The sequence below is a fragment of the Chelonia mydas genome, chromosome 2 (assembly GCF_015237465.2).
Source record: "Chelonia mydas isolate rCheMyd1 chromosome 2, rCheMyd1.pri.v2, whole genome shotgun sequence".
Taxonomy (NCBI): Eukaryota; Metazoa; Chordata; order Testudines; family Cheloniidae; genus Chelonia; species Chelonia mydas.
The window spans coordinates 173,029,052-173,041,853 of NC_057850.1; the positions used below are offsets into that span (position 1 = coordinate 173,029,052).

Sequence of the window (12,802 nt, forward strand, 5' to 3'; positions counted from 1 at the left end):
CACTTGTGTAATAAATGAGAATAATATAAATTGTCTGGAGATCTTGTTTAGCATTGTAACACTGACATGATTATGCAAAAATATTCAGAAGTGGAACCACTTATTGTTAGCAGTAAATGTGAAATGTAGAATTTATGTTTTTTTATACAATGCCGTATATTTAGCACCCCGTCACATGAGTTGTTGAGCTTCTTCCATGCTCATTAATTTAAATAAGAATTGAGGGTGATCAGCTCTTGGAGGATCTGGCCCTTAGCTAGCACGAAAGGGTACATTTATAGTAACAATCATGCAAATGTCTTTTCTTTTCTAAAAAAGGCTCCACTTCAGGAAGGCACTTAAGCACGTGTCCATTCCTATTCAGCAAGGCATTTAAGCATGTGCTTAACTTTAAGGCCAAAAACAAAGCCAAAATGCAGTAAATCTTCTTGTTTCCATACAGTAATGAGAAATAAAGATTTGCTTATTTTTTACATAAACATAAGGTGTATCTATAATAGACGTAATCCTTTTAATAAACTACGATAATTGATCCAATAACATGATTCTCAAATTTGTTTTTAAAGATGATTTCCAATTATTAAAATGGATTAGCCATGTTTGGATTTAAGGGGATCGAGAGAATTCTGTGTCTTTAATTAAGCTATTCTTCCCTCTAGATACCGCTAAATGGTACTTGCTGGGTGCCTAGTCCCTGAGACAAACAAATATTTCTGTAAAGCAAATGTTTTCTGTTGGGCAATATTTCTAATTATACCAAATGGCAGAAATTAACCAAAATTATTCTCCTGAATATACACAATTTAAGAGCTATATTCTTCCCTCAATCTATCATTATCATTAAGAGCACTATCATGGAACGATGGTAGCATGCAGGCTTAATTTTATAATCTCAGCCTGTGGACCCTAATTTAAAAAGTAATTTGTTCTTTCCAAAAATTATTAGAAAGAGCTAATCTACACCATATTGAATCAGATTAATTTTAGGGACAGAATTTCAATGGCATGTAGGTGTCCAGGAATGATAGCTAGATATCTAAGTGCCTTTTGCCCTTTTGAAAATCTTCCCCACCATTTTCACATTATTTTACATGTGCTCTCCTTATTTACTATTTTATTGCAAAACCGGAAAGCAATTTAAATAGCAAATCAGATTTTTTTTTTAAAGCAACAACTACTGGTCCATCAATATAATGATACTAGATCTGTACAGTATTTTGTAAAGGATTTGCTCACTGTGATACTTCTAGTGGCTATAGCTTCAAAGTATTTGGCTCTGGTACCAAGGTCATTGTAACAGGTAAGTTATGTGGTAATTACAGTAATGCAAAGATAAAGAGGCTTATTGTGATCATAGAAAAACTTTTTATCACAGGTAAGGTCAACGATTGTAAGATCAATCCTGTGAAGTACTGAGCACTTAATGTGAGGTGCTGAACACCATCCATTCCTGTAGACTTCAGTGCAAGTTAAGGCTGTTAGCTCCTCGTAGGATCTGATCCCAAATACATCACCTTTTCAATCCCAACCTGCAGTATTTACTAATAGATGTAAAGTAGATTTTTTTCACGTTAATTAATATTTCTAAAGATCAGCTGTTTAATGACATTTTTCAGAGGATGTGCCGCCATAAGCAGGCTGGTCCTTGGTCCAGATGCAAAAACTTATGTTAGCTTTGCGAAAAGCTTATGCCCAAATAAGTCCTAGTTTTTAAGGTGCCACTGGACTCCTTGTTGTTTTTATGTTAGCTTTGATATTACTCAAATTCTTTAACTAAAATTCATAAACATGCATAAAATTAAACTGTAAAATACGTAACGTCGTGCTTCTCAATTAAAACAAAAGAAGCAATCTCTGAAGTAGTCAGTATAAGTGAAAGAATTTGGCCCTAGAGATTGTCATCTTGTGTGAGGTACCTTGGCATTGCAGGCAAACTGGCGGTGGCAAGTATTCTTAATAGTGTTTAACAATATATACTTGGGGCCGGAGTCTTCTTTGCCTTATTCTTGGAAGTCATTTACGCTCCTGAAAAGTCAGTGGGAAATGCTACTATTCTGATTAACTTGCATGTTACACCTGAGTTCCACTGGTATAACTGACTGCACAAACACAGGACAAAGGAAAATCAGGTCCTTACTGTTTCAAAATCATGCTCTGCCCATTTATATAAATCAGCTAGAACAGTCAGTCTACTTTAAACCTTAATTCACAATCAAGTTACCTCAGTAGCCCTATAGCTCTCAACTAAAGATAAATTGTTGTAATGCTGCCTACTAAAATGAATACGCTATCATAATTAATTCTAAGCATATCAGATCAGGGTCAGCAGGTTGCTTTAAGTGAACATTCTATGGACAAAACTCCCATAGATTTACCAGGTGTTTTGACTGCGTAAGGAATGGAGAAGCAAGTCTGTGATATGTGTAGATTGTCTATTACAGCATGAAGACCTAAGATTGCACACTTGATTTATTAGTGTATATAAACTGTATACAATAACATGCTTTAGTATGGAAATATCAAATACTGGGTAAGTAAATTCCTCCGAAGAAAAAAATAACCCTAAGATCATGGAGATATTCAGACCTTGGCAGAATTCTAAGTAAAATCAGTAGGAATTGTGGCTGTTTGTGCCAGGAATGAATTTGATTACAGATTTATGAGAGTTGCGGCATTTCTGTTCTAAGAACATGAGGTGAAATCCTGACTCCACAGAACTCAATGACAATGACTTTTGGGCCAGGATTTTACCCAAGTTGTGTAAACGTACTTCTTAGCAGGGACAACATTATTCACAAGTATACTAAAGAAGCAGAAATTACTTTTAAAGTCCTATATAGTGAGCAGTCCTGATTTTGCTCTCACACTAGTCATTCCTCTTTTTAAACTGACTTCCCTCCATTCATTTAAAATGGAGCTACTCTAGATTTACACCAGTGCAAGTGAAAGTTGGGACCTACCAGGATTCTTCAGAATTTTTGCTTAGTGGAATAGATGAGTAAAAAGATTTGGAAACAGAACCAAGCTTACTGCTTTCAACGAGCATGAAATAGGAATAATGGTGCTTCTCTTATTGTATCCATTAAAGTGCATCGAGTCATCATTAAAGAAGCTTACATTAAAATGGTATAACTAGATTCTGCCAAACACAATATTCTAGAAAAAAACTGGCAGCCTCAGTGCAGAAGCCAAAGATTGAACTGAATGTGGAGACTGAACTATCCCCTCTCCTCTCTAAAGGTTGTCCTTTCAGGACAAAATTGACATGGCTTGCTGGGATGGTGTGAAGCAGCTTCCTCTGTCCCTGCATGTGTTGTATCTCTCCTGTGTAGAAAGGGATTCAGTCTACAATGCTATCTCTTTGGCAAGTTTCAGAAGCACTTGGTCATTTTATTTTAAAATAAGAAAATTAATTCACCAAAACTTTACATGAAGTTTCATAGAAGAAATAAATGTAAAAGTATTTGGCATGCTTATTAAAAGATAGACCCAAAGATCATATGTCACATTATAAGATGGAAGTTACTTGGTTTTTTTATAAAACAGAGCGCATTAAGAACACAGTGATCAGTGTAGATCTTTAGTTATAAAGTACAAAGGAGCTACTATTACTGATAATTATTTTGATGATAAGATTCTCAAGTAGTCTGGGGTTGGTTTAAATTGGTTTGCTGCCTTTTGAAACACTTCTAGGTATTGATTTTTGACATTATCGACTGAATATAACAAACTCTTTATAGAAAAAATATATAAGTATCTGATCCAAAACCCATTGGCCCTAAAAGACCAAATCCAAATGTATGGCAGAAAGTGATGTGCAGTTGTGAGCAAAGAATCTTCAGAGGACAGGTGTCCACCTGAAAAAACTTCATTACGATAGGCACTGTTGCTGGCACTTTTAGCAGAAATACCAAGAATTTAAGGGTTATTAAGAATAATTTACCATCTCATCCTTTAAAGGTGACCTTTGCAAACAGATTTCAAATGCACTGTTAGGACCAGGTGAGAAATCCAGCATGAAATAAAAGAGATTCTCCAGCAATGGTCCAAAATCACCCATCACAATTTACAATGGCATTACTAAGCACTGGACCACTGTTGTAGAATGCTGAAGTATTTTCAATATAGGCAGTTTCCAGTGCTGTCAATTTGGCACCTTTCACAAACTCTAAATTCACATTAAAAGAAAAATAGAAATTTCAAGCGATGCTGAGGGATCCCAGCCTGAGGAAATTCTAGGCCTTTGGTATGTCGAATGCATTTGAAGTTTTTGACTTATTTTGCATGTCTGCTCCTAAAGTGCTCCAAACATCCCGTGCAATCTATTGGAGTTTGGGGTGTCAGAGGAATACAGGATCAAGCATTTGCCCTTTTGTAAGGAAAAGCCATTTAAATCACAAGTCTCGTATATTAAAGTGATTCTATCAACTTCTGTTCATAATTGCACATCAAATAATATGAAGCTATATTGGGCCATATGGAAGCTATGGGCCAGATCCTCAATGGAGCGCCTTTGATTTCCAGCAGCTGGAGATCTGGCCCACGAGTTTTTTACAAAGCACATGAACACAGTGAGAACAATGATATCAAAGTCTTCAGCTCTGGCACAAAGCTCATTGTTTCAAGTAAATTCTATGGTAGCATAGAGAAAAGTTACATGTGAGAAGATAAAATTAGAGACTACAGAGCACAATTTATTCAAAAAGGATAACAGACAATGGAAATGTGATATGCAATCTACAGTAGAAGAATGAATGTCTTTACTATTTGTGAGGTTAATGTACAGATTTCAAAGTCCAACATTAGGTCTCAAATGTCAAACAGATCCTCTGTCAGTTAAATGAATGATTTTCTGTTAAACAGAATTTAAAAGCTACCAAATTAATATTAATATACAGTATTTGAAAACACCAATGTAAGCTCACCCTGAAAAATACATTGAAATTTCCACCATTTCTTTGCTTGAATTAACTGGCTCTCAGTTGTAACTATTTAGCTATATTTGTTCAGATCTGATCCCTCTGAATAAAAATGTCTTGGGCAGATTTTGTAGTAAGCGTTCTCCAACTGGTTTTTGAATGTTCAATTCTTGACGTCTGATTTGTGTTCATTTATTCTTTTATGTAGAGACTGTCCAGTTTGACCAATGTACATGGCAGAGGGGCATTGCTGGCACATGATGGTATATATCACATTGGTAGATGCGCAGGTGAACGAGCCTCTGATAGTGTGGCTGATGTGATTAGGCCCTGTGATGGTGTAACATCAAATTGTAACATTCCAAAACCAGTCAGAGAACACTTCAATCTCTTTGGTCATTCGATTACAGACCTAAAAGTGGCAATTCTTCAACAAAAAAACTTCAAAAACAGACTCCAAGGAGAGACTGCTGAGTTGGAATTAATTTGCAAACTGGGTACAATTAACTTAGGCTTGAATAAAGACTGGGAGTGGATGTGTCATTACACAAAGTAAAACTATTTCTCCTTGTTTATTTCCTCTCCTACTGTTCTTGTAAAGTGCTGGAAATGACCCACCTTGATTATCACTCCAAAAGGTTCCCCCCTCCCCCGCTCTCCTGCTGGTCATAGCTCACCTTTCCTGGTCACTCTTGTTACAGTCTGTATGGTAACACCTATTGTTTCATGTTCTCTGTGTATATAAAATCTCCCCACTATATTTTCCACTCTGTGCACCCAATGAAGTGAGCTGTAGCTCATGAAAGTTTATGCTCTAATAAATTTGTTAGTCTCTAAGGTGCCACAAGTACTCCTTTTCTTTTAGATAAGCAAGGTGTTTTGAAAAGTTAAGTTGGACCAAAACAACAAGTAGCTCCACACTGGAAACTATAATTGACTTGGAAATTAAGGATCTGATCTTCTTAAAGTGTCTTATGCAAAGCCCATTGAAGCCAAAGGAGAAAATCCCATTGGCCTCAAGGGATTTTAGATCAGACCTAAAGTGAGGCCAGAAATTTAAAACTGATTTTGCTCATGCATCTGCACAGTCACTTAGGCAAACACACATTCTGCTTATATATGTACAAAATTCAGATTTTATATTGGATAGACACCCATCTAACCATGTACAAATACAAAAAACGATATGTGTTTGCAAAAGTGTCAGCATATAAATGTGACTCCAATTTTTAAAAGCATCTAATGAGAAATGCCAGAAATCATCATTAGTTTTTGCAAAGCACAACATCAATGGGCAGGAAGCTATGTAAAGGTTTTTTGAATACAAACAAGACTTGAGTGAGTAAATCATTTGGTAAACCTACTGGTCAAGCCCAATTTTATGAAGTGACAAAAATTGATGATTTTTGCAATTTTTTTTGATCAGCTCTATTCCAAGAGTGACAAATTTAATACTGTGGCAGAATTATTTAAAAATAATTCAGGAGATACACCAAAACTTCACTAATTGGCACTTTGCTAATCCACTCCAGGATTTGGACACAAACAGCAACCTTCCCTCTATTCCTCAGCAGATTTGATCGCTGAGTTCTGTTGAGAGCTCCATTATTAGTAATGCTTCAGAATCAAGATTTTCAGAAGTGGTTGACTAAAGTTAGGCTCCTAAATACTTATTGGGGCATTTAAGTGACTTGATTTTCAGAAGTGTTGAGCATTATGCAGAACACTCCATTACATATGCCAAATACATGAACAATGCATTTCAGGACGCATCATCGTTGCTAATTTCATAACTGATATTTCTCACTGAGGGAAACATGTTCATGTATTTACTGTAATTTCCCAAAATTTACTGTAATTTCCCAAAAATTTCAGCAACATTTCCCCCGAAGTTGTATCGGCCGGGTCTACAATAGAATATATCTTGTATGTTCTTATATCATTTTAAGGTGAATAATTGATAAAAAAAATTTCAAAATGGTTCCGTTTCTTAGTGTGGAAAAGGCTTAAAGATTACTTTTCTAACTCTCATTTTAAAGGTGCTAACCCAGGTTCTTAAATAGTATACACAGTTAGTTCAGGGCAAATTAATTTCCTGATAGTATATTCAAGTGATTTTTAAAAAGAGGCCTCATTAAAAGGTTTGTGGAATCTTTAATATCCTCCCCTTCAGGTACATCTACACTGTAATAAAAATCCCGTAACACCAAGTCTCTGAGCCTGGGTCAACTGACTTGGGCTCGTGGGGCTCAGGCTTTGGTGCTAAAAACTGCAGGGCAGACATTCAGGCTCTGACTGGAGCCTGGGCTCTTAGGCCACCTCCGTTGTTGGGTTTCAGAGCTTGCGCTCCAGCTCAAGCCTAAACATCTACACTGCAATTTTTAGCAGCACAACCCCAGCCCTGCAAGTCAGAATCAGGAGACTTGGGCCAGTTGTGGTCGTGCCACGGGTCTTTTATTGCAGTGTAGCTGTACCCTTCCTCTCATTATCACGGTGTCTTTTATACACAAATTTTGGGTAAATAAAGGGGAGATTTTCAAAGTCACAAATGTTTTGAAATGAACCAGAACATAAAGCTGTACTCAGCATTCATTCAACAAGTGTTTAATATATTTTATGTTTGGAAGCTAAGTTAGTAGGCACTCTCACAGATTCTACTGTTCCACAAAAACCTGCATTCAATTCAAGCATGTAAACTTCTGCAACTCTAACTCCCTAAAGCTCTAACTCATAAGTGGACAATTTACTCCTATTTTCAGAATTTAATATGCAGTAACAATATATTATAGACATAAAGTAGTTAAAATACATTTGGCAACGAGGTAAAGTTCTCATGCTGAACTCAGAGTTAAGATTGTGGGCTTGAGTGCAATTTGGACGAATTGGATGCAAGAAATGAAATTGCCTCTCTTCCGCTTTCAAATCTGTGAATTCTTTATTGTTTCAAAAGCACAGCATACCATGTATATTGCAATTCTGAATTTACTTAATTTCTAACACATTCATTTCTCTCTCTAAAATGATTCCAGATACAGAAGCAAAACTCCAATCCAACAACACGCAGGTCCTACCTCCTTCTACTGAACAAGATGGGAAAGTATCATACATGTGCCTCATTCAGGATTTTTACCCAAATGTCATTAAGGTGACTTGGGAAGACGACGAGAATAATGAAGAGGAAAATGCAGTGCTTGGGGAAATTTGGCCCCCTGAGGACAATCGAACTTCATACTCAATAAGCAGCTGGCTGACCGTAGATAAAAATAGCAGCAAGAATTATCGCTGCAAATATCAACATGAACGCAAAGACGATTTTGTCCCTATCAAAACTCCAGGTATATACACTATATTATTAAAACTAGTTCTATATATATTTAGAGAGTTCACGGTTTCTTTACAATAAAAGAATAAAATCTATTACTGTTCCTAAAAGGATTTGTGCTCTCCAGTCCAATATTAATTTCCATCTCTCCATAAGCTGAAGCTTCTCCATCAAAAGCTCAGTTTTGACTTCTTTCCTCCAGTTTAAAATCTTTCTATAATGAATGAAAATGTTGGCTGAGATCCTCAGGTAGTGCAAAACAGCAAAACTCCACTGAAGTCAATGGAGCTCTGTAGATTTACACCAGCCACGGACCTGGCCTACAGTGTTTGGCTTTGAACAAATGATACATATTTCAACAAAAGTAATAACACACACAGCACCTAACTTATTACAGCAGACCAGAAGAATTACAGAAACCAAAATAAAAAAGACTTTTCTCTTGCATTAATTTCTGTTTGGTTCTTATCTGAGACACAATAAATTAATTACAGCAGATAAAAATGTCTCTCTTTCAAACGTAATGGAAAAAAGGGGTTTATTGACCATCCCCCTCTTGAACATCAAAAATACCTAAGAGATGGGCCTTAGACTGTATCCTCATCAGGATTATTTTCTTCTGTCTCTTGTACAGCTAATAGACAACATTACCACTACCCGGAATGCCAACAATCTCAGGCTGCCTCAGGCTCAAGACAAAATCAGGCGGCCAGGTTTTCATCCCCCGAGTATACATACACATTGCAAAGGGGCAAACTCAACTGAGTAATTGGGTGGGACAAAATGCATCTGGCTCGACATAAACAAAAACTTGCATACACAGAAGAGCCAACGTCCAGAACCTGCAATCAGATCTGCTAGTCCAGACTCTGGCTCCCATGCAAATGCCAAAGATTTCAAGAGGGCTCCTAACAGGCACAGGGCTCTGCACTGCCTGAGCATATGCATTTTTCCCTGTTTTATCTCTAGTTGGCTTTGCAAATCAGTTATGTGCTACTGAGCATTTATTCTGTGGATGGAATCTCGGTGCTCATTTTTTAAAATATAAACTTTCCATATTTGAGTCACTGTAGTTATAATACTTTCACCATCTTTCTCTTTGAACTTCTATCAAGAAAAGTATGCCTTCATTTTCAACAAGAATCCCATTTCACAATTAAAGTCCTCTTTACATGTTATGCTTTTATCCTTTCAGACACCTCCGTAGTGTCTCAAACCACAGAAAGTTGTATCAACAAACCTGAAAATGGCACCACGCTTTCCACAGGTAATTCTGTCCCAATTCTCATTTTCTATACAATATAGTTAAGAATTAAGCACCATTTGACATGGTTAAGACAAAAATGAAAATATTCTCTCTTTTTAAAATGTCCAGACATAATTACTCTAGATGTGGAACACTGCTGTAAGCATAGGCCCCGACTCTGTGGGTGCTGGAGCACCCATGGACAAAAAATAGTGGATCGGCTGTTTAGTGGGCCCAGCCGATCAGCTGCTTGGCGGCAGGTGGGAGGCATTGGGGGGAGGGGCCGAGGGGGGGGGAGGTAGAGGTGGGGTGAGGGCAGGGTGCGCTCAGGGGAGGGGGCAGAGCATGGTGGGAAGAGGTGGGGCAGATGCTGGGCCATGGGGAAGAGGGCAGAGTAGGGAGGAGAAGAGGCGGAGCCAGGGTGGGACCTTAGGGGAAGCAGTGGAGTGGGGTGGAGCACCCACCCGGAAAGAAGAAAGTCGGCACCTGTCGCTGTAAGTTAACATCTGCTGTGGGTTACCAAAAGGGTCCAAAACTTAATCCCCACAGGCAGCTCAGATTACATGCTGTAGCAGTCCTGCTGAAATACATGTTTTGGTGGGATTTGTTGTTCTTTGTTAACATGCCTCATGGATCATTGTTCTTTAAACTACACATGCCACTGGTCCTTAATCTAACATTTAACATGTTAAATTACAAAAAGTATTCAAAGCCAAACTTTTCAAATGGTGCGTAAAGGTGCTGAAAGCTTGAAGACCCAACTGATTTCAGTGTAATTTCAGTACTTCTGAAAATCAGACCACTTCATTGATCAGCTGCTTAGATACAGACTCAGAACAAACTTAGGCACCCAGGTCTGAAAATTTTGGCATAAAATTGTGGCAACAGTCTATTTATAAGAAGCACTAGCATTCTGCTTACTCCTTAGCAGACACCAGCGATACTAACACCGAGAGTGCCTCTTTGTTTCCCTCAGCTCTACCATACCATGGGAAGGTCTGATCAGAATGTAGACCTCTTTAGAGGACACAATCAGATATTGATTTATGCATAGTCTGATTAGGTGGTATAATTACGGCAATCATATACCATGTATACCTTACGCTATCACACATGGTTTCATAGTTATTTTTCTTTGCGGCTATAGAATATGCAACATTAACCACTTGTTGTTCTTCTTGTTGTTGTTTTTTTGTTGTAGACATTACAGACAGTTTCATGCACAGGACAGCATATTTAATATACATTGTCCTACTCCTGAAAAGCACCATGTACTACGTCATCGTACTCTTCTTCATATACAGGATGCAAAGTCCAATCAAGCACCGGGGAAAGAAACCTTAAACTTCTCCTTACAACTTCCAATGTCAGCATTTGTGTCTGAAATTTACTTTGCTTTGCCATAAGCCTGTTCATAAGAAACACCTTGCTCTAAATATTAAGACATGCATTTCAATTTGATTTTGTTGTTCATTTCTCTAATTAGCACAGATGGCTTCTTCTGCTTGAGAGCAAAGAGTTTTATATGTGACCATATTTCCTATTTTATTATTTTAATTTTACTTGTAACTGTGGAACTTCCAGGGCTGAGGCTACACTCCTTGATTTCAATGGGAATTTTGCATCACAAAGTAGTGCAGACCCAGAGGATTTAGCAGTACAATAAAGGACAGCTCTACACTTAAAAAGCTGTAGCTCTTTAGTGAAGAGCTTCTCCTGTTGGCATAGTTACTCCACCTGCTGGAGAGGCAGTCACTGTGTCCACAGGAGACGCTCTTCTGTTGACATAGAGCTTATCCTGCCGATCAGCTGCTTGGCGGAAGGTGGGAGGCATTGGGGGGAGGGGCCGGAGAGAGGGGAGAGGTAGAGGTGGGGTGAGGGCAGGGCGTGCTCAGGGGAGGGGGCAGAGCATGGTGGGAAGAGGTGGGGCAGATACTGGGCCATGGGGAAGGGGGCAGAGCAGGGAGGAGAAGAGGCGGAGCCAGGGTGGGACCTTAGGGGAAGCAGTGGAGTGGGGTGGAGCACCCACCCAGAAAGAAGAAAGTCGGCACCTGCAAAAAAACCCTTATCCTGCAAAAAAACATGTGCACAAAAAGAACTTTTTGGATGTGGATAGGCCAACTGCATTCAGTGAAGTCAATGGGAAAACTCGTCCCATAAATATTTGCAGGGGTGGAGTCCTCATCTGTAACTTAAAATGATTTGACACTTCATTTCTACTAATTGCATTTATTTGCAAAACAAAAACAGGCTTCTGAAATATGACTAATTTTTTAATTGAAAGATTAATGGATTTTAAATAAAATTCAGCATTGCAGAATTCTGTCCAGTTTATTTCTTTAAAGGAAATCAATTCTAGGAACTGCAAGGAAGGGTTCTTTATTGGTCAGAGACCCATTTCTTTTATCCCCTGCACCCAACCATGAAACATATTTATATGGCTTTTACCACGGTAGTATCTGAATGCCTCACAATCTCTAATGCATTTATCCACACAACACCGCTGTGAGATAAGGACGTACTATTATGCCCATAATACAGAGGGAGAACTGAGGTCTGTAGAAACTAAGTGGCTTGCCCAAAGCCCCAAGGAAAGCCTGTGGTAGAAGAGAGAATTAAACCAGGGTCTCCCAAGTCCCAGGCTAGCACTAAGCACTAGACCATGCCTCCTCCCTTCAGCCCCAATCCTGCCTCTGTCCCCATCTCTCATATCCACCCCTCCCCTTCAGCTCCTATCCTCCCCCACATCCATCTTCTGCCCCATCCCCTTCTTCCCCTATCCTCCCCCACATCCTATATCCTCCCCCCATGCCTATATACACCGATATGCCTCCCCTGCCACTCCCTCTAGTCCAATCCACCACCTGTTAACTCCAGTCCATTTCCTCCTCTGCTGTCGCTAGTGTCCCCTCCTCCCCGCACTGTTTCCTGTGCCCCACTGCTTCCCCCCACTTCTGCCAACCATTCCCCCCTCCCACTCTGCTTCTTCTCACACTCTGGCTCCTGCTCCTGTCTCTCCCTGTGTGTCCCCCGTCCTCCCCCTCACACACACACACACTCCTCACCCCTCTGCATTCTCAGTCAGGCTGCTTCCTCCTCCTCGTCCTCCTCATCCCCTGGGTGCTAGCGGCGGGGGTGGGGAGGCACTGATCACACAGAAGAGAGCGGGTCCTTGCTCTCACATCTGGTGCTAAAGTGGCCTGCAGCAGCAACACTGTTGTCAGCCTCAAAACTTGAGGTTTTTGGCAAACACGTGTGAAATGTAGCCCCCAAAATCACCCAGGTTGGTGACACTGCTCCTTCCACACTCCCCCT

General features: G+C 39.3%; 2 protein-coding genes across 3 annotated transcripts in view; both read left to right on the top strand.

Moving 5' to 3' along the window:
* Positions 1-11,804, top strand: part of LOC114021475 (immunoglobulin kappa light chain-like) — a 56,754-nt gene extending 44,950 nt beyond the window's left edge. Inside the window, exons 4-6 of the mRNA XM_043540569.1 lie at positions 7,949-8,254; positions 9,437-9,508; positions 10,689-11,804. Coding sequence (XP_043396504.1) covers positions 7,949-8,254; positions 9,437-9,508; positions 10,689-10,831 — 521 coding nt within the window. The 3' untranslated portion in view covers positions 10,832-11,804. The remainder of the gene's footprint in view (positions 1-7,948; positions 8,255-9,436; positions 9,509-10,688) is intronic.
* LOC102935213 (immunoglobulin kappa light chain-like) overlaps positions 1-12,802 on the top strand; it is a 72,168-nt gene that overhangs the window by 40,042 nt on the left and 19,324 nt on the right. The window lies entirely within an intron of this gene.